Source organism: Lepidochelys kempii, chromosome 18, assembly GCF_965140265.1.
Source record: "Lepidochelys kempii isolate rLepKem1 chromosome 18, rLepKem1.hap2, whole genome shotgun sequence".
NCBI lineage: Eukaryota > Metazoa > Chordata > Testudines > Cheloniidae > Lepidochelys > Lepidochelys kempii.
The window spans coordinates 8,979,702-9,000,397 of NC_133273.1; the positions used below are offsets into that span (position 1 = coordinate 8,979,702).

Here is a 20,696-nt window from a genome sequence, read left to right on the forward strand (position 1 = left end):
CTAAAGAACATATAATTAACCTACAAAACTCCCTGCTACTGGACACGATTGAGGCAAATGTCTCAGTGTAAGGCAGAAGAGAATCACACTATTCTAAGAGTAGCAATGGTAACAAGTATAAGCACCATCAACCCCTAGGGCTTCAGGCCCTAATGCTGATTGTTGTCTGGTCAGGAAGAAACAGCCGCCTCCCTGTGGTATAGTGCTGAGCAATTGTCCTCATGCACTATAGGACTGGTTTGCCTTCTGCTCAAATCCTGCTGGAGAGTTTAGGAGGCAGAGTTCTAGGAAATCCCAGACACTTCCCTTCTGGTCACGCAGTTAAACAAAGCTCTTAAACAAAGCTCAGTCGTGTTTCTAATATGCCCGTGGACTGATTTACATGACTAGCTGCACAAGACTCAGTGATGAGAGGTGACCAAACATAATCCCCGCTGCAAACTAGAACAGTGAGGTGATCACCAGAGCCCTGCGTGGATACAAAATTTGTATGCGCATCCGATCCAGGATCCGCAAACATGGTCCACGGCTATAAAGCGGATATCTGCGGCTTTGCGGGGCTCCAGTGATCACTGCCGGCTTCTCTCCTGAAGGAATGCCTTCCTACACTGCTAGCTTCTCCACTCATGCCAATGGGGAGAGACTGGTGTCGCCCGTTGCTGTGGACTCTACATTGTAGCTTTGTGGGTTACTAACTGTGAATGAGCTGTACCACCTTGTGACCCCATCAAGCACCTAGAGGTATGGGGAAGGGGGATAGTCCAGTGGTTAGAGCACTAGCTTAGGGTATGGAGGACCTGGGTTTAAGTCCTTGTTGTACTATAGACATCATCTGTGACCTTGGGCAAGCCTCTGTGCCTCAGTTTCTCCTCTGTAAAATGGGGATAATGACTCTTCCCTGCCTCACAGGGCTGCCATTAAGGATTGTGAGGCCCTCTGATATTCTGGAGATAGGGGCCATAAGTAGCTGTGGTCGGTGCTTCGAGAAGTGGTGCTGGTGAATCTTGCTTCCTCCCCGAGAGAGCCGAGGCTTTTGGTGCTAGGGGGAGCTGGGCTGTTTGCTGGTGATGAGGTGGGATGTTCAGCGTCACTCGCAGCTGGCCTCTTTTTGTACCCATTTCAGACGACACGTGTTTTACTCTTGACCCCAGCAGCAATAGCAATTGGCCAGTACCGAGTGCTTTTGAAATCCCCACCCTTGGTCGTGGGTGTTACGTCTACACTGCGGCTAGGAGCAAGCCTCCCAGCCCGGGTAGATAGACTCGTGCTAGCCGGGCTTCCGCTTGCACACCCTTAGGAAGTGCAGAGGGGTTAGCCCCAGTGCCCTGGCCACCTGACAATGTGCATGACGGTTACTTTCTGTCCCCCTGCGTCCCAGAAGTTTCAGGTGACGGCAAGGGTCACCAGGAGAGCTGGCTAAAAAAAACGTCAGCTGGATACATCAGAATCAAAACGTTTCGTAGGGATGTGTCCATTTCAGCTTCAACGGGAGACATTAATAAAGAGCCACTTTGGCTTCATCATTTCATTTTGATAATGCCAAAATGTTTTCTTCGGATGAGGTCAGAATGTTCCGGCCCCACTTTCTTGTTTCATTTCATTTCATTTCATTTTGACTTGGTATTATATTAAAATATTAATTTTATTATAATAAGTGTGTGTGTGTGTTTTATACTCTACGATAACATTCCAGCATTGTTGGACTGAAATATGTTTTTACCTTATTGAATTGAAATATTTCATTGTTTCCAGATCTTTTTTTTTTCCCCTCGGAATGTCCACCCCATGGTAAATTTTTTGAAATTTCAACTTTCCATTCAGAATGCAGACAAATTTCCCACGGAAATTCCATTTCCCAACCATCTCTAGTTACTACCTTCTGTTAAAAGCTGCTGTGTCCAGAGGTGGTCCCAACCAGTGACACCAGATCTGAGCAGACCCTCAGGTTCTCATAAAGTTCAGAGCTGGACTTGCACTGATTTCTAGTCATGTAGTGCACTCTTAAATAGCCGCAGGGGCGGGGGCAAGTCAGTGGTGGATGTTGTGGCTGCTGTATAAGGAGTGTGTTTGATTTGTAAAGCAGAGGAGAATCCTAAAGGAGTAATGATGTCGTGTGAGCGTAAGGTATCAGTTATGTTACCATAACGTTTCCTTTTCCCTCTCCCTTCCCAGTCTTCCGGAGGTTCGGATCTCAGACAACGGCCCGTACGAGTGTCATGTGGGCATTTACGACAGAGCTACCCGGGAGAAAGTGGTCCTGGCATCTGGCAACATATTCCTCAACGTGATGTGTAAGTGTAGCGCCTCTTCCCTGGCTGGGGGTGGCAAGGATGGGCGTTATGGCTGATGGTGGGAAAGGAATCAGTCCTGCTCTGAAATCTCTGGACAAACCAGACAGAGAGCCAGTAGCTGGATTGCTCTGCTGTAACCCCTGGCCAGGATGCAGGGACCATTAACCCGTGCCCAGCATGCAGTGAGCATCCCAAGCACGAACATGGCCAAAACAAGGGAAAGAATACAGTGCTTTGTTAGGGGCATAACGGAAATGGAGCATTAAACTGAATGAGAAAGTCCAGTGGAGGGTGACTCGCCCCACAGAGGTCCATGCACAAGGGGCAGAGAGCATCTGCTCTGCAGCACCCTCTGCTGTTGCTGCCAGCACATCCCCAGATGGTCTGAAGCCCATGTCTCCCCATAAGGTAGCCTGGTGCAATCTGGCTGGGCTGGGATGGCTGAAGTGGCCAGGTATGTCCTGCTTGACTGATGTGGCCAAGAGGGTGATCTCTCTGGATATGGTATTTTAAGGGAGCGTGGGGAAAGTCCCAGTCTTTTCGGGGGCAGTCAGAACGAGAGCAGACGCTGCACTGATACTTATTGAGCTGCTCGGCAGGGCTCAGCGCACCGGGAGAAATAGGGAGTTTGGGCTGGAGTTTGTGGTTCCCGGGACTTCCTCCGCGATGGCAGTAACTGCTGCTCTGAGCAGAGAGGAGACAGCAGACGGAAGGCAGCTCCTCTCCAGCACGTCATTAGGAAGGGCACCCGGCAGAAGGGGAAAGTTCACACAGGGATTTTTATGTGGGGAATTGCTGCACCCGCCCCCACCCCAACCTCCCCCCCCCCACACGCTCCATCTAACGGCAGGATTTTGCTAAAGCAATCTACTCCATGCCTGCAGCCTTCACGCCGCGGCAGGAGAAGCTTCTGTGAGCCTGGTAGATCTCAGGAGCTGAGCAGGGCCAGGCGAGGTCACAGCTTTAGATGCCAGGCCCTTGAAGGAACAACGAAGCGATGGTGCTGATTTAGAAGGCGGCACTCTTCCCTCTGAGCGAGCGCTGAATTAATGCCCCCGTATGGCGATAGCGGGCTGCCACGGAGGAGCTGCCTTTTGACCGGCATGTAAATCCTGACCAGCTGTGGGTATCAGAGCTTCCATGGCACGACTTGTGTCTTCGATTCCATGCTGCTGCCCACCTCACCCCCTGCCGTCTCAGAGGGATGCAGCCTCTTCCCTCCCTGTCTGTAGTGTGTCTGCCAGTCATGTGGCATCATTATTTGTATTACAGTCGCCCCCAAAGGCCCCAGCTAAAGTCAGGACCCCGTGGGGCCAGGTGCTGTTACAGACACCTAGTGAGAGACAGTCCCTGCCCTGGAGAACTTACAATAGGCAACACAGGGAAAGGAGCGGAGGAGAAACTGAGGCAAAGTGACTTGCTTAGCGTGGCTCCCTGAGGCTAAGCTTAATTGCATTTGCTGGGCCATGAGGGGTCCCACGTGGCAGGTAGGTGAAGCCAGTCCTGCCTCACCCAGCCCTGTGGGGAGAAAGGTGTACAGTAGAACCTCAGAGTTGCAAACACCAGAGCCACAAACTGACTGGTCAACCACCCACCTCATTTGGACCAGGAAGTACGCAACCAGGCAGCAGCAGAGACAACAACGACAAAAAGCAAATGCAGTTCAGGGCTGTGTTAAACGTAAATTACTAAACAAAAATAAAGGGAACATTTTTAAAAAAAGATTTGGCAAGGTAAGGAAACGGTTTCACTTGAATTAAGATGGTTAAAAGCAGCAGGTTTTTCTTCTGCATAGTAAAGTTTCAAAGCTGTATTCAGTCAATGTTCGGTTGTGAACGCTGGAAAGAACCGCCATGACGTTTTGTTGAGAGTGCCGAACACCCTCCATTCCCGAGGTGTTCGTAACCCTGAGCTTCTCCTGCAGCTCCAGTTGGTGGGTGATCTCGGATGCTGACCCCAGTTCTCTAGTCGTGATCACATCCTGCGTGTTTGGGTTACAGCAGGCACAAAAGATCAGTCCACTTGTCTCCTGCCTGAAAGGTGCTAGCTAATCAAGCCGGGGCCAAAGAGAAAACAGGTTCCCTCCCAGATCCTGGACTGAATTTCTGCACCTGTCTGGAACGGGTGGCGTGCAGAAGTCTCTTTGCTTGACAACCTTTGGGGATGGTTCCGTTTACATATATCGGTAGACACAGCTTTACCCATGGCGCTTTGTGGTCTGTAGTGACCTGCATGTGTGTTGCCTGAAGCTTCTTGCGTCCTAAATAAGCTCTAGGGCAATTGAAGAACCTGGACATGTCTCCGATAAAACAGTAACAACCAGTGGGGAAAGACATTCCGTGGCTGTTAATGAGCAACTGGAGGAATGTGACCAGAGATTGTTATGATGTAATGATAGAAAAAGAAAAAATAATTCCCTGATGTGTTGGGAAGTTATGAGTCCAGCGGCTTGTTGCTATGGATACGACGGTCTGTTCCACGCATAGCGCTGGCTGTTCTGAGCAGTTACAGACGGGCACGGTAGGGATCATAGAATCCTAGAATCCTAGAATATCAGGGTTGGAAGGGACCCCAGAAGGTCATCTAGTCCAACCCCCTGCTCGAAGCAGGACCAATTCCCAGTTAAATCATCCCAGCCAGGGCTTTGTCAAGCCTGACCTTAAAAACCTCTAAGGAAGGAGATTCTACCACCTCCCTAGGTAACGCATTCCAGTGTTTCACCACCCTCTTAGTGAAAAAGTTTTTCCTAATATCCAACCTAAACCTCCCCCACTGCAACTTGAGACCATTACTCCTCGTTCTGTCATCTGCTACCATTGAGAACAGTCTAGAGCCATCCTCTTTGGAACCCCCTTTCAGGTAGTTGAAAGCAGCTATCAAATCCCCCCTCATTCTTCTCTTCTGCAGGCTAAACAATCCCAGCTCCCTCAGCCTCTCCTCATAAGTCATGTGTTCCAGTCCCCTAATCATTTTTGTTGCCCTTTGCTGGACTCTCTCCAATTTATCCACATCCTTCTTGAACTGTGGGGCCCAAAACTGGACACAGTACTCCAGATGAGGCCTCACCAATGTCGAATAGAAGGGAACGATCATGTCCCTCGATCTGCTCGCTATGCCCCTACTTATACATCCCAAAATGCCATTGGCCTTCTTGGCAACAAGGGCACACTGCTGACTCATATCCAGCTTCTCGTCCACTGTCACCCCTAGGTCCTTTTCCGCAGAAAAGATCGGCAGCGATCGCCCCCATGTTCGGAACCAGATGGGCAGGTGTTTGGATTTTTGCCTCACGCTGGTAGAGGGGGAGACGCGGCTTAGAAAGCCGGGATCTGAGTCTGAACTTCCGCAAAGCTCCGGGCCGTTGGGTTCGATCCGTGGTAAAGGTCGTGGCCGATTGCAAAGCTGGGATCTGGGCGTCATGGCGCGGCCCAGCTGGGGGTCCACAGTGGACAAGGAGCTGCCTGCACAGTCTCTGTTGGATTCAGGGCCTTGCTTGCTTGGCTGGGCAAGTGGATGTTAGTACTTCCAAGGGTTAAGGACACTGTAAACAGTATTCCAGCAGCAATGGGGAAGGCAGATTATCCTACAGATTACCACCGGGGGGGGGGGCGGTCCATGGGGAGGGAGGGGACCTCTTGTTCTGCACTCCCCAAAGCAAATAGAGAAGCTTTTTATCAGAAGCGAAAACCCAAATGGAACCAGGCTTGAGAGCTCAGCCTGGGTCTGGGCCCATCCTGAGCGCCACTCCACAGCTCTACCAGTGCCCCTCACCCTGGCTGGCGGCACCAGGCCTGGGCCCCAACATTGCTCGACCAGTGCCCCTGCCTGCCAGCCTTCAGCCCCACTGGCTGCTGTGGTCTTGAGCTCTTCTGATGTGCTCCATCCCTGCCCTTCGACGCTACCCTCTACACCAGTCTTTTGCTCCAACACAACGCTGCCAATGTGCCTCGTTCCAGATCGGCAGGACCTCCTGCTCGTCCGGCCTCAGGACCCCCATGCAGTGCTGCAGTCCTAGTCACCAGACCTGAGGCCCCCCAGAATGTTGCCTGTGCATCTCAGCCCCGACCTGCAGGACCGCCTGTCCCCAATGCCCACCCACACCCCCTTGACCTGCCCTGGCTCCTGCCTAGCTGTGCTCATCTCGCTGCTGACCTGCATCATTTGGGGATGTTCCAGGGCCAGGCCCTCACATAGAATCATAGAATCATAGAATATCAGAGTTGGAAGGGACCTCAGGAGGTCATCTAGTCCAACCCCCTGCTCAAAGCAGGACCAGTCCCCAGTGTTTGCCCCAGATCCCTAAATGGCCCCCTCAAGGATTGAACTCACAACCCTGGGTTTAGCAGGCCAATGCTCAAACCACTGAGCTATCCCTCCCCCCCAACATAACATAACATCCTCTAGTGTCCAGAGCAGGGACTCACCCCGCAGTTCTATCCCTGGCTCTGCCACTGATTGCCTTGCATGCCCCAAGGTGGGTCACTTAACCTCCCTGTGGCTCATGTGATTCTGGTATGAAAAGGGCTATAGAAATGCAAAGCCTTCATGCTTGGGCAGGGGCTTATTTTGCCCCGTTCCACCCACCTGCTCTGAATGTGCACTTTCCCATCCTCTCTTGAGCCAGGTGCCACCTTTCCTGTCCTGACTGGGGTTCCTTCTCCTAGCTGTCAGACCTCAGAAGGGTCCGAGATGCCTCCCCCACCTTCTCGCGCTTGGTGGAGGGCTTTGGGGAAGGCAGGCAGTGGCCCTGCGAGGAAGGGAAACAGCACTGAGACAGGGTTAGCTGTAGCGGAGCGTAACAAAACTGCTCATGTCCACAGGCTCTTTGCTTTTCAAAGGGCCCAATGCTCGGCTGGTATCGACTGGCTTCCCCTTGCCTGAATCCTTCCTGCTAGGACAGATTGTTCAGCTAAAGAGCCCATTTAAACAATGAACGCTCCTGCTGTCCTCCTCCATACCAGCAACAATGCAGCCCAAGAGCAACCAGGTCATGTGAGGAATTTCTAATGACCAGAGGAAATGGGAGGATAGGGGTTAACACCCAGGAAGCCTTCAATGGGCACTGCTTGCCTGCATCCCACTCACTATCTATCCCATAGGATGCTTCACAATTAACCTTAGAATCATAGAATCTCAGGGTTGGAAGGGACCTCAGGAGGTCATCTAGTCCCACCCCCTGCTCAAAGCAGGACCAATCCCCAATTTTTGCCCCAGATCCCTAAATGGCCCCCTACAAGGATTGAACTCACAACCCTGGGTTTAGCAGGCCAATGCTCAAACCTGTATTTCGCCTTCCTCTGAAGCCCAAAGTGTTGGAGGCAGGACACGGGGGCCTGGGTGGGCCAATGTTCTGATGCAGTATGGCACCCAAGGGCCAAATCCAGCCTGAGCAGAAGAGGGCACCTCTGCCATGTGTTTGCATACGTTGACGCCACTCGCACGGAAAGGCTGGAATCTGCTCCTGTAGCATTGAGGATCATGCCTGTGAAGGCAGGGCTCCTCTCTGCTGAGGCATCCTAAACCCGGGATCTAGCACCTGGCATAAAGATGCAGTGATTTCTGCTGATTCATGCTCACAGGTACCACTACTGTCTAAGAGGGATTGGGCATGCCACTGGGGGGTATCGGGAACATTCAAGCTGGGGGGAGAAGTTGAGTCAGAAGTTTGCTATGTTGCGTCCGTTACTTGGCTATATATACGCTGCTAGTTACTCTGTTCAGGTTAGGGTAGGGCTGTCAGCTTTCGACGTGTCCTGAGAGTGCTGAGTGAATAGCCAAATGCAGAGTTGCTCTTGCATCTGAATCAGAAACGCTCCTCAGAAACTCAAGGCCACTTCAAAGGCATCAGTGTTGGGAATGAATAATACCGCCGAGTTCTTTCCAGCAGTAACGCTCGAAGCAGCTCAGTGTCGTTGTCCCCAGACCTGGGGACTAAGGCACAGAGAGGGGAAGTGAATTGCCTGAGGTCACACAACAGTAAAGCTGAGACCAGCATCCACATCTTCCAAGGCTCAGTCTGGTGCCTTAGCCACTAGGCCACATTGTCTCCAGCATCTTAGCACTCAGCCCTCATCTCTAACTCAGATCTCAAGAGGGACAATTTTGGAGGCAGACGTCTTGCCCATTGTGGAAGTTTGTCTAATGGACAAAACCGACCATGGGTTTCATCCCCTGGCTGGCAGGGGGCACTGCTTGTCCGTTCCAAGGGGCATTGAGATGTGTTGGGGGACCCCTGGATTGGCACAGCAGGGGATGCTGCCAGTCAGGATTGAGGTGTGGCTCCCAAGAGAGAACGTGCTCTAGGTCAGGAGTGGAGCTGGGTGGCAAGTGGTATTTCCCTCGTGTAGAAATTGTCAATATTTCTACTTTTGTTTCGGTCCCCAGTTGGGACAACACATCACAACAGTGAAATCTGGGGCGGGAGGGGGGAAAAGCTTTGCAAATGTCGATTCAGAAACATCAGCATGAAACACGTCCAAACCCTGCTTTGGCAGACGGAAACCTCACTTTGAAATGGGCATTTTCCCCAGGGAAAATGGGGATAAAACCCCACATTCCCATTTAAACCCTGCTCATTGGCGGAGTCGTAACCAGGCCTCGTCAGGGGGTGTTGGTGTCGCAGGGTAGCTGCTGCCTGCCCCGTGCCTGGCGGCAGTGTGATGGTCACCAGTGTTGGCTGACACACTCAGGATCTCAGAGGTCAAAACTTGGGTTGCTACTGCCAGAGCTAAAGAGTGGGGCCTCTACCATACCCATCACCTCTGTGGATTGGGCGCAAAGGGGCACAAGTAACACTCCCTCACCACAGGGCTACTCTAGCATTGTCGGTTCACGCGCCCATAAAGCAGGCTCCTCCAAGCGGACAAGGCGAAAGGAGATGGGTCTCTGTCAGTGAGGAGGAGTCTGAAAGGGCCAGACACCAAGGATAAACTGTACGAGAAACCAACAGAGTAAAAGCCCTGTTCCCGGACAGCTTGCCATATTCCACCTGTTCTTTAACAGCAAAGATGGGCAGTATGTGAGGTCAGGCTCCTCTCTGGGACTCCTTGTTCCTCGGAGCTGCTGGGTCTATAAATTGGCCTTAAAAGCAACAAGGATGCATGAGCAGGGCAGCTAGATGTGACCTTCAGAGCAGCCGTGGAGAACAGCCTCACCATAAAGCATGTCTCTCTGTTCCTGGCCGTTCCCGTTGCTCGGAGCCCCTGGAGCCTCATGAGTGGAGCGCCCTGCATCTGTTAATACACTGATCAGTAGCACTTAATCACTTGGAAATTCCTGGTGTGCCAGCCAAGATGGCCCTGCTAACAGCGCGCTCTGCTTCAAGACTCTCAATGATCTTCTGCTCTCCTCTGGCACATTCTGCCCGCAGATCTCGAAGCACTTCACAAACATTATTAGTGAATTAGGGCTTATCACCCCCTCCTGGGAGCATGGTCTGAATTATTGTCCCATAGTTATAGGTGGGGAAACTGAGGCACGGGGTGGGACTGTGACTTGCTCAAGGTCACGCAGTGAGTCAGGGGTTGGACCCAGGAGTCCTGTCTCTCACTCTGCTGCCCTGACTACTAGAGAATCCTTTCTCTCCAGAATTTAGAGATGAAAACCATCTCCCATTGCTTTCTTTCCCATTTTATAGCCTCCAATGCCAGGCTGAAGTGACATTATTGTTATCTCTACAACGGTAGCACAAGAGGCTGGAGCGAAGATCAGGGGACCCCAATCACATAGGGCTTATCTACCCAAACATCAAGTTTGCAGCAGGCTGGATGGCACATCTTCCCTGCCTCGTACTAAGGCAATGTTAACACTTGCGGTGACCTGTGAAAGTCTCTGGCCGGGCTGAGCGGGAGGCAGCGGGGAAAGGCTCCGGCAGCATAGATGTGGGAAGTACTGCTTGGGCGTGTAGAGAGCAGTGAATATACCCTGGGGTTCAGGCGTGGAGGGATTTCTGCTCTTTTTACCCACTCATGCCTCACCATCTCCATTGCGATTGATTCCCATGCCAGCTGGGCGTGCAGCATGTATTCTACACACCGCTGTAAGTGGAGATGCACCCTAAGTGTCCGTGTGGACCCTGCTGACTTGCACTAACAGTTCCTTAGTGTGCTTGAGTAGCACAGTAAGGAACATTAGTGCACATCAGCAGTGTCCACCCAGCCAGTTAGTGCGCTACTGCAGGGTAGATTTACAGCCCGGCTTGTCACAAACTAAATGTTCATATAGGTGAGCGCATGGTGAGAGACGTCCCGACTCCAAGGAGATTATCATTAAGGTTGAGATTCTTTCTCACAGATTGCGGAAGTCACAGATTCCATGACTTTCCGCGACCTCTGTGACTTCTGCAGTGGCTGGGGAGGCTGACTTCAGGGCTGCCCGAGCAGCCACACCGGCCACTGCTGGAGTGACCTGGGGCCAGCTGCTCTGGTAGTCCCTGGGGCTAGCCATACCAGCCACTGCTTGGGAGGCCTAGGCAGCTGGCTCTGGGGAGCAGCGGCTGGTGCGGCTAGTCCCGGGGACTGCCCAAGCAGCGGTCCCGGTGACTGCCCCGGGACCAACCACGCCAGCGGCTGCTCGGGCAGCCAGCACTGGGGACTGCCGAAACAGCAGCCAGTGTGGCTGGCTGCAGGGAGCACCTGAGCAGCAGTCTTGGGGGAGCCCTGGGGACCGGTCAAGCAGCAGCGGTCCTGGGGTGTCTGGAGCAGCAGTCCCAGGGGTGCTCGGAGGTCCAGAGAGCGGTCTTCGGGAGCAGCAGCTGCGGGACAGTCAACCCCCAGCACTGGAGCAGGGGCCCCCAGAAGTAGAGATTTAGTCATGGATATTTTTGGTAAAAGTTATGGACAGGTCACAGGCCGTGAATTTTTATTTATTGCTCATATTCTGTCCATGACTTTTACCAAAAATACCCGTGACTAAATCTTAGCCTTAATTATAATCTGCATAGTCAAAGGAAAGATTATATCCCCGTGTATGGAGGGGGAATTGACGCATAAGGAGAGATGAAGTGACTTGGCTGTGGGCACCCGGCCGGAGTATGTTCACACTGCAATATATAACCTGCAGGACCAAGTCTCGGAGCCTGGGTCAATTGATTCAGGCTTAGGGAGCTCGGGCTGCGGGGTTAAAAGTAGCAGTGTAGATGTTCCGTCTTGACCTAGAGCCCCGGCTCTGAGACCCTCCCTCTCATGATCTCATGAGGATTTGCAGTCCAGGCTCCAGCCCAAACTTGAATGTCTACACTGCTCTGTTTAGCCCATGAGCCTGTGTCAGCTGCTCTGGACCAGCCACGGGTCTTTTTCTGCAGAGTAGATGGGCCCCCGGGAGTCTGATGCTGATCTCCTGGGTCCTAGCCCCGTATCTCAACCCCAAGCACCGACTTGCCATTGCTTCTCCTGGGACTAGAGAGCACGGAGGTCATTTGCATGCTCCCCTTCTCTGGTTTGCACACCTCCCTGCCCCCTCTCCCTCCTTCCAGCCTCATGCCAGGTGAGCAGGGACCCGCACTCTGCTAGCAGCCTTTGTCCTGCTGCTGGCTGTGAGTTAGACAAGTCCAGGGCCTCCCAGGAGATGTGCTGTTTTCTACAGCTCAGCCCTTGTCAGGATCTCCCTAGAGGACCTCCCCTGCTCATTCGGACAAAGGCACTCTCAAAATTATCATATGGCCTGATTTGGAGAGGGGATTTTTCCAGAGGGTTCCCCACTCTCCTGCCAGGAGCTGGTGGTTTCAGCCGGAGCTGCAGCAAGAGGCAGTGAGTAGAGAACAAACATGGACTGAATCAGGTGAGACTGGAATTAACCTCTTCATCACTGAGCACTGCCCAAGGCACCCACTAGGCAACATGCTCTTCAGTTCAGCCGCTCTGTGGGAAACTGCTGGCAGCGTGGGGGTTGAGGGTGGATTTAGATCTGAAGAGCATCAGGGAAAAGCTCTGGAGTTAGGAAACCGGGAATACTGAGCTCGACCCTAGCATGCATCAACCCAGTGATCTCAAAGTGCTCTAAAGAGCCAGGTGAGTATCGTTACCCCAACTTTAGTAATGGGGAAACTGAGTCACAAAGAGGGGAAGTGGCTTGCTCAAGCAGAGTCGGGGCAGAGCACAACCACAGCTGTCATTTGCGAGATACTGAAAAACAAATTCATTTTTGTTCCAAGTCCGATATAGCTAGATCTTGCCCCTGGATCTCCTGTATCCCAAGCAAATGATCTAATGGGCAGGCTATTGGCTGTCGCAGGGCTCGCGTCTCCTGTCCGTGTTTCATCCTGGACAAGATAGGTTTCTGCAGAATACGGTGGTTATGATGAAATGGCAATTTTTGGTGAAAAAATGTTTAGTCCAAAATAGTTTTGACAGGCTTTCGCTAGAACCCAGGTTTCCTGATGCCCTGCGCCACAACAGAGACGGAGCCTGCCACTGGATATATCTGTGGCTCTCAACCTCTCAAACTACTGTACTCCTTTCAGGAGGCTGATTTGTCTTGCGTACCCCCAAGTTTCATGTCACTTAAAATCTACTTTCTGACAAAATCAGACATCAAAATACAAAAGTGGCAGAGCCCACTCTTACTGACAAATTGCCGACTTTCTCGTTTTTGCCCTATAATTATAAAACAAATCAGTTGGAATATAAATTTTGCACTTACATTTCAGTGTACGGCATATAGAGCAGTACGAATAAGTCACTGTATGAAATTTTAGTTTGTACTGACTTCGCTAGTGCTTTTTATGTAGCCTGTTGTAAAACTCGGCAAATCTCTAGATGAGTTGATGTATCCCCCGGAAGACCTCTGCGTACCCCCCATGGGTACACATACCTCTGGCTGCGAACCACTGGTGTAGATGCTCGGGAACTTCCCGCTTGCCGGGTTTCAGAGCCTAAACATCTGAGCCCAAACATCCACACTGCTATTTTTAGCCCCACAAGCCTGAGTCAGCTGACCCAGGCTCTTAGACTTGCTGCTGTGGGTTTTTTGTTGCAGTGTAAAGGGACCCATAGTCTCTAGCCTACCTGAGAAGGCTGCAGGCCTCAGACCTGGCTCCCTTCAGCACAGCCCCCTCCGCGCGTGCTCCGATGACTGATTGCATTTGCCACTTGTGCAGAGGTGTCAGGGCGCCAGAAGCATGGGATGGAAGTGTGCGAGGTGCCAAAGACGGGCTTTACAGACAGTGGCAGTGCCCTCCGCAGACTTCTGTCATTTCCAAAGCCTGTCCAGGAGGTGTAATTGAGAATTACTGCTGATAATGATTCACATCACTTGAGAGAAGCCCCCCAAGGTATATCGGGGAATTGCTCACTCTGAGTGACAGGACAAGGCTGCAGCAAGCCAAGCTGCAGCGAAGAAGAGGTGGGGTTTTTTATTAAGAGATGGTTGCATTCTGCTGAGTCTCCCTCCGGTAGCAGGGGTAGAACCTAATCCCCTGGGACTAGTGCTAGTGGATCCCTGTCTCCCATCTCTCCAGCCCTGGGAGCAACTCTTTCACCAGGTGAATTGAAAGAGCAAGTCTTATCATCAGGGATGCAGTCTGCTCAAATCTGCAGGCAGCATGAAACAACAGCTCGGGGACAAGTCAGGACTGTGATGTGCTGCCAACTCTGAAGCCTACTAATGCCGACCTAAGTGCCAGCATTGTTCAGTTTCACTCCCGATCAAAGCACGCGAGGTGCCATCCACTGAATGGCCTCTCGTTTGGGTGCCCTGAGTGGGAGGAGCTTGGATTGTGGGAGGAGTTTAAGCTCGCCGGCACTTATTTTTTTCTCCACGCTGACCCGTTTTCAGATAAGGAGAGAGCCCAGTGGCTCAGAAGACGTGATCTGTAAGACGATAGCAAAGGCAGATTGTTCCTGTACCTCTCTTGCCAGGGGCGGCATTAATCAGAACCTCCCATTGTTCCATCATACCAGGTGAATCACAGCCCACTAGTTATGCATCATCCTCTGCCCCCGGTCTACAGAGGATATGTGTCTGTTCCAGCCATTGCTGGGGAGTCTGCCTCTTTAGTTCAAGTTATGGAGACCTGTGCTTTTGGCTCTTGGGGTCCCCGGTTCAATCCCAGTTGTTGACTAAGAACGCAGCTGAGACACACGACATACAATGTATTGGTGGGGTGAAGAGAAGCCACACTAAAGCAGGGATACCAAAGGCCTACTAAAAAAGCTGGGACAAGGGACAACAAGTGTCCCCACCATCTCCCCTCGCCAAATGGTCGCAGCTAGTTCAGATACAAAAAGTATCCACCGCTGGACCCTGCTAGCTTACAGCCCAGCTGGTTTTGAGAAGTTAAGGGCAACAGGGACTCCCGCAGCTAAAGACACTTTGCAAATGTTGCTGCAAACCTTTGAGTTTTGATGCAAAAGGCCCACTGGAGTCTATGGAGAGACGCTTTTTCTTCCTGAGGCCATTAACTAAAAAGCACCTGGTTCCCCCCTCCCCACCCCGCCCCCCTCTCCTGCTGGTAGTAGCTCACCTTACCTGCAAAAAGAACAGGAGGACTTGTGGCAGCTTAGAGACTAACAAATTTATTTGAGCATAAGCTTTCGTGAGCTACAGCTGCATCCGATGAAGTGAGCTGTAGCTCACGAAAGCTTATGCTCAAATAAATTTGTTAGTCTCTAAGGTGCCACAAGTCCTCCTTTTCTTCTCCTAGCAGTTTCATTGTGTTCAGTTCACACACTGCAGGCAAACTAAATTGGCAATTAAAGCAGCAAAAATACAATGAAAAATTATACTGCATTACAGGGATTGCAGTGCTAAGTAAAAGGAACTCATTGCACAAGCAGGGACAGGGAAACTTTTCCCACTCAAGCTCTGCAATCTTGACCTGTAGCACCTTCTGCTATTCTCCCAGAGGGCCCGTTGCACAGTTCTGCCAATGTACCTCAGTTAGGTCTGCTACATGCCTTTCTGTTTGAGCCTCTGCCCTAGCCAACAAACGCAGTTAATATAGGAATTTTTCAAGAAAATGACTTTGGTCAGAAAAAGCTGATTAATGGAAACTGAAACTTCTTGCAGGTCAGTTTGGATCAATTTTTCAACCTGACATTTGTCTGAAAAAAGTTTTGAAATGACCAAAATGCTCCGTTTTGGCATTTTCTAAATGAAAAATTCATTTAGTTTTCATAGCAGTTTTCTGGTTTGAAATGACATTTTGCTTCAATGTTTAAGCTAACTGTAGTAAAAAAAAATTTTTTTAAGGTCTAAATCTAAAAGAAACATTTTGATTGACCTGAACTGAAATTTTTTGGGGGGTGGGGGTGGGGGTGGAATTTCAGTTTGTGAAAAATTTTGAGATTTAGACTTTTTGTCCCACTTTGGGATGGGAAAATTTTCCAGTATCTCCACAGTTTTTCTAGGCTGGGAACACCATTTACCACTCGGTTCTGCTGACAAATGTACCAAACAAGTAAAGATTAGGTTCAAAACCCCATGTTTATGTCACCATATTTGCACCCATGTGTCGTTTCCTACAATCCAAATCCTACTGCTCTCTCCCACTGCCACGCAGAAGGCAAGCCTTCAGCTTTAGACAAATCTAATGGTGTCTGGTCCTTCCAGCAAACCCTCCAACCTGGGCAAATAACAACTTGATTTGGAGCTTTTTGCAACCTGTGTCCAGCTGAGGGCCCAGTCAAACATGTCTGCAGAATCAGTGCTCTCCAAATCCATTTCACCTTCATCAAAGCTGCCTTTCACTGAATCAGCTACAAGAGTGGCTGCTTTACATCTCCCTCCCTCTCCAGGTGGCCCTGCTCAGAGCCTGTGCGTTTCTCATTGCCATCTCCCAGGGTGCTTAGAGCCAGCCTGCTTTGCATGTACAAATTAACTCTACGCAGCCGGCTAGTTAACCTTCCCAGTGAAATTACAAAGACAGCTCATGCTGGAAACACAGGGGAGCTGGGCCGGAGTTGTCTGCAGGGAAGTGTGTTTAGTGATTAAGTGAAGGACCGTCTCTGGAAAAGCTTTTTATTAATTTCATCCATGTGCGGAGATTCAGGGTCTGTGACCGACCTCGGTGGAGAAGGGAGGCAGCAGATGGAAGAAGAGCTGGTGCGTTTCAGTGGGAGATACGTTTATTTATGGGGAAGAGATGCAGGTTCAAATGATGTGATGTGATCAGCAGCAAAATAAACCCAAGGCATATTTGCTTCTCCCCTTTGGGCCCCATCCTCCACCCCACGGAAGAGTTGTGTTGGTCCGAGAGGATTCCTAATTATCCATCGTCTTTGGGGATGGTATTCTGTACAATGTGGCACTGGGTTTCCAAAGAACCAGCACCCAGGAGCCTTGTCATTGCAGGGTTAATATTGGGTTTGCCAGAGCTCAGTACCACGTCTCCAGGATTTAGGTATTGAGACCACCTGGGCTTGGCATTCGGTCTTCAGATCCCCAACCCCCAGGACCCGGCGGCATGTTTCCAACATACCTGGATTTAGCATTAGATCTCCATCCTTTTGGCCAACTTCTGCACTCAGGACACCAGGAAGCGTAGCTTCAGTGGAGTGACTCTGGATCAGAATCTAGCCAACTCTGTGATGTAGCCCAGCCTTTGGAGGTGGACGGGCTGTGCTGGACCCAGAGGAAAGCCCATGCCTCTGACACAGGGATCTGGAGCCAGCGCTAGTCAAAGCAAGCAAGAAGTTTCCAAGCCATCATCAGAGCATCTGCAATTTCTCTACAAAGGAGGCTGGAGCATTAATGAATATTGAGCAAAGAAAGTTCATCTGTGTCCTAGAGCACTTCAATTAGTAATAAAAAGTTGTATAAAGAGTGGGGTGAAATCAGGGCAGGCGCAGCTGCCTCTACTCTCGGCTGCCTCTTGCCTTTTTGCTTTCAGAGAGAAAAATCCATTCATGGCAGCCCCGAGGCCTGGGAGCAATAACCCTGTCACAAAGCAGCTCCCAGCCTTTATAGCCAACTCTGCCAATTTGTCTGATGAAGACCCTGGGTGTACCAGCCAGGGCCTCTTGCCTCTCGGTCTGTTCTCAGCCATTATGTATGACGTCATGGCCTTGTGCCTAGGAGTAAGTGATGCTGCCCTCTCGTGCCCTCTCACTGGTCTTTCACTGGTCTTTCTGGGGCAAACAACCTGGGCTCCACTCCCAGCTCCCTGGGTACGGGGGATTCATAAAGCCATCGTGGCTGCAGTTATAGATTCGTGACATTCTCAGTTGACGTGGTGGGTGGGACACCCTCTCACAGGGACGAGATCAGCCCGTGGAGCGTGTTCAACCAAATAGCGGGCAAAGAGCAGCAACGCGTTTGCACCCAGGATGGTGACTCCTCGTTAAGGGCTCTGCTGTGCTCCTGCCGGGGGGAGAAAAGGGGGCATAAGGATGCTGCCCTGGAGGCTAGCTGCACCATTGCAGTCGCTGCACAGGGAGACCAGCCATTGATAGACTGCTGCTCCCCCTCCTCGGCAGGTGGATATGGAGTGGGTGGAGCAGGGAAGGGGAGACACGTGGGGCGGTCATGTGTCCTCCCCTTTAGATTGTGCCCCCAAGTACGGGGAGGCACCGGTGGTCTATGCTGCACAGGGCAGACTGCAGATGCATTAAATTACTGTTCGGGGTACACCAGAGCTGTGCGAGGTGATGTACACAGTGGTGAGGAGGAAGGGACCCTGCTCTGAAGGGGCTAAAGCTTATGCAAAATAAGTCCAGCCGCAGTTGGTGGGGCATGGGATGGAGCGAAATGCACCCCGGTGTGCGCTGGTGCAGTGGGAAGACATTCCTCCTACATATTCCTTATCCCCTTGATGTCCCGTTCAGCATGGTTGCAGGATTCAATCCTGGTCTCCCCCCTGCCCCCCACATCTTGGCCTCTCATTGTGGTGTGTCTTCTACCGCACAACCACCACTAGAGGGCTGGCAGACGCTTGAAGGGGATGCGGTCCCGTCGTGATGCCCTGCCAGTTGCGCCATCCTCGATGCCACGAAGGAGTTCAGCCCCCAGAGGTGACCCGTTCGCCCGCAGTCACCTCGTCAGGAGGAATGTCCCCTCTCTTGCAGGGACATTAAGGAAACCAGGCACCTAGACCTACCCGCAAAAGAGAAGCAAGGGTGAGCCCCTCCACTTGTGAGGAGAGGAGACCCCTCCCTGCAGGCTGCGAGGGGGCATGGGAACCACGACAAGGGGATTTTTGGTGGTCACTTAAGAGGTTCCCTCAGCTCCCAGCAGGGCACTGAAGCGACTGGCCTCCTAGTCACCCGAGCTGCAGCTCCGCTAGGTGCCACGGGAGCCTCTGTGACCCGTCTGAATTCAGAGGAATGGCACAGAAGCCACAAGCCTGCTGTGTCCATTAGAGAGGCCAACCGGGCAGCAGGGAATGTCCCTCGTTCCCTCCCTACCTTCTTGCTCTCTCCTGGAGGCCAGGCTGCCCTTTCCGAGAGGTTGCAGTGTGGGCTGCTCCCCGCAGGTGCTGAGGACGAGAGGTTCCTGGGAGGTGAAGGGCATGCGGAGATCCAAGGCCAGCTGCAGTTCCCAGCTGTTTGTTGGCTTGGCTTTGAGGCCAACTCCGCGGCTGAGCATGGGTCGCAGGGCGTTGGCTTGTTCTTTGCGGGGTTTTACGCGAGGAGCTCGGGTGCCTTTCATCGCTCAGGACAGGGAGGGGGTTTGGTAACAGCCGTTGGTATTTTGAGTGCCGTGCAGGCGAGCGCCTTGCGCACAGCTCTGCCGAAGCCCCTCGCTCCTGTCCCGCAGCACCCGGGGCTTTTCCAGCCCTGCTAGTGCCCCTCTCCCACAGTTTCGCCAAAGCACCTCTGTCCCACTCTGCACCAGCCCCTACAACTGCAGCCCCGCCCCGGAATGCACAGTCAGCGTTGCTCTTTTGCGGCCGGCACAGGAGCGAGGGGCCGAGTCTGCAAAGGGACTGAAGCTAGTTTGTGAGTTCTTTCAGGTGGCGACTGTCTTTTCCCCGTATGTCTGTCCCGTGCCTAGTGCAACAGGGCCCTGCTTATTGGTCGCTGCCCCTAGGGGCTACCGCAATGTACGTGTAAGGGGACCGTTGCCCCCTTACTAATGCAGTGGGGGTGTTTTAGTTGCTAGCTCCCAGTACTCAAAGGGGGGTTGATGGGAAATCAGGACCCTGAGACTGACAGTCCCCAGGAACAATGGAGAGAGGCCAGTGCTCCCGGTCAGCCTGAATGACAGGGCGGGCAGGCTATTCAGGAGGCCAGGGAGGTCCCCTCCTCTGTGTGAGCTGGAATTGCCTGGATCAGGCAGTGTGGGGCCAAGCTAAGGAGAAAGCAGGGGCCCGAGCTGAGCTGGGGAGCAGAGCTGGGCCAGATCCAGAGAGAGCAGACCCTGTCCTGGGAGCAGAGCTGCAGCCCCAAAGCCAGAGGCACAGCCCAGAGAGAGCAGACTTGCCCTGGGAGCAGAGCTGCAGCCCCAAAGCCAGAGGCACAGCCCAGAGAGAGCAGACTTGCCCTGGGAGCAGAGCTGCAGCCCCAAAGCCAGAGGCACAGCCCAGAGAGAGCAGACTTGCCCTGGGAGCAGAGCTGCAGCCCCAAAGCCAGAGGCACAGCCCAGAGAGAGCAGACCTGTCCTGGGAGCAGAGCTGCAGCCCCAAAGCCAGAGGCATAGCCCAGAGAGAGCAGACTTGCCCTGGGAGCAGAGCTGCAGCAACCAGAGCCAGAGGGGCCAGAAAAGCAGCCCAGGAAGCAAGTCAGGGCTGGGAGCAGAGTCACAGAAGCAGCCTGCAGAGCAGACCTGTCCTGGGAGCAGAGCTGCAGCAACCAGAGCCAGAGGGGCCAGAGAAGCAGCCCAGGGAGCTGGAGGCAGAGCAGCAGCTGTGCAGAGACAAAGTGGTGGAGCTGGGGCTGGAGCCGTCCGGAGCCGGGTGCGGTGAGCAGCTGGGGAGAGCGATGGGGACCCTGGGCAGCAGGCCCAGCACAGGGAGACACCTCAGCCAAGAGGCTCTGCAGGCCAGGCTTGGATCGTAACCCCGACAGGGCGGGGGTGACACTGGGCAGAAGGGTCCTACCACTTAGAGCTTGAGAGCGTGTAGCCACCACCAGAGCGAGTGTCCAACCCACAGCATCCCTACAGCACAGCCAGGGCCTGAGAAGGGGCCTGGGACTTACAAGGAACAGACTGTGAACTGCCCTGACGTTCCAGAGACACTGTTTGTGATGTTCCCTGCCACAGAGCGGGGTGATGTGTTTCCTTTAATCTTTCCCATTATTCCTTATTCTTTTTAAAATTAATTGTTTTTTAAATAACTTGCATTTGCTTTAACTTGTATGTAATGGTCAGTGGGTCAGAGAAGTGCCCAGTGCAGAGAGAGTACCCTGGAGTGGGGACACCCTAGCCCCTGTCCTAGGTGACCAGAGCAGGGTTGGGGGTCGAGCCCCCCAGGAATCCTGGGCCCAGCCTTGTTGGGGTTACAAGGACTCTGCCAGACAGGAGAGGGGA

General features: G+C 52.4%; 1 protein-coding gene across 3 annotated transcripts in view; it reads left to right on the forward strand.

Annotated features, from left to right (window-relative positions):
- The window catches only part of IGSF21 (immunoglobin superfamily member 21), a 264,828-nt gene that overhangs the window by 199,231 nt on the left and 44,901 nt on the right, over window positions 1–20,696 (forward strand). For all 3 annotated transcript variants that reach the window (XM_073316767.1, XM_073316766.1, XM_073316765.1), the window contains one exon: window positions 2,173–2,291. In XM_073316767.1, the coding sequence (XP_073172868.1) occupies window positions 2,173–2,291 (119 nt within the window). The remainder of the gene's footprint in view (window positions 1–2,172; window positions 2,292–20,696) is intronic.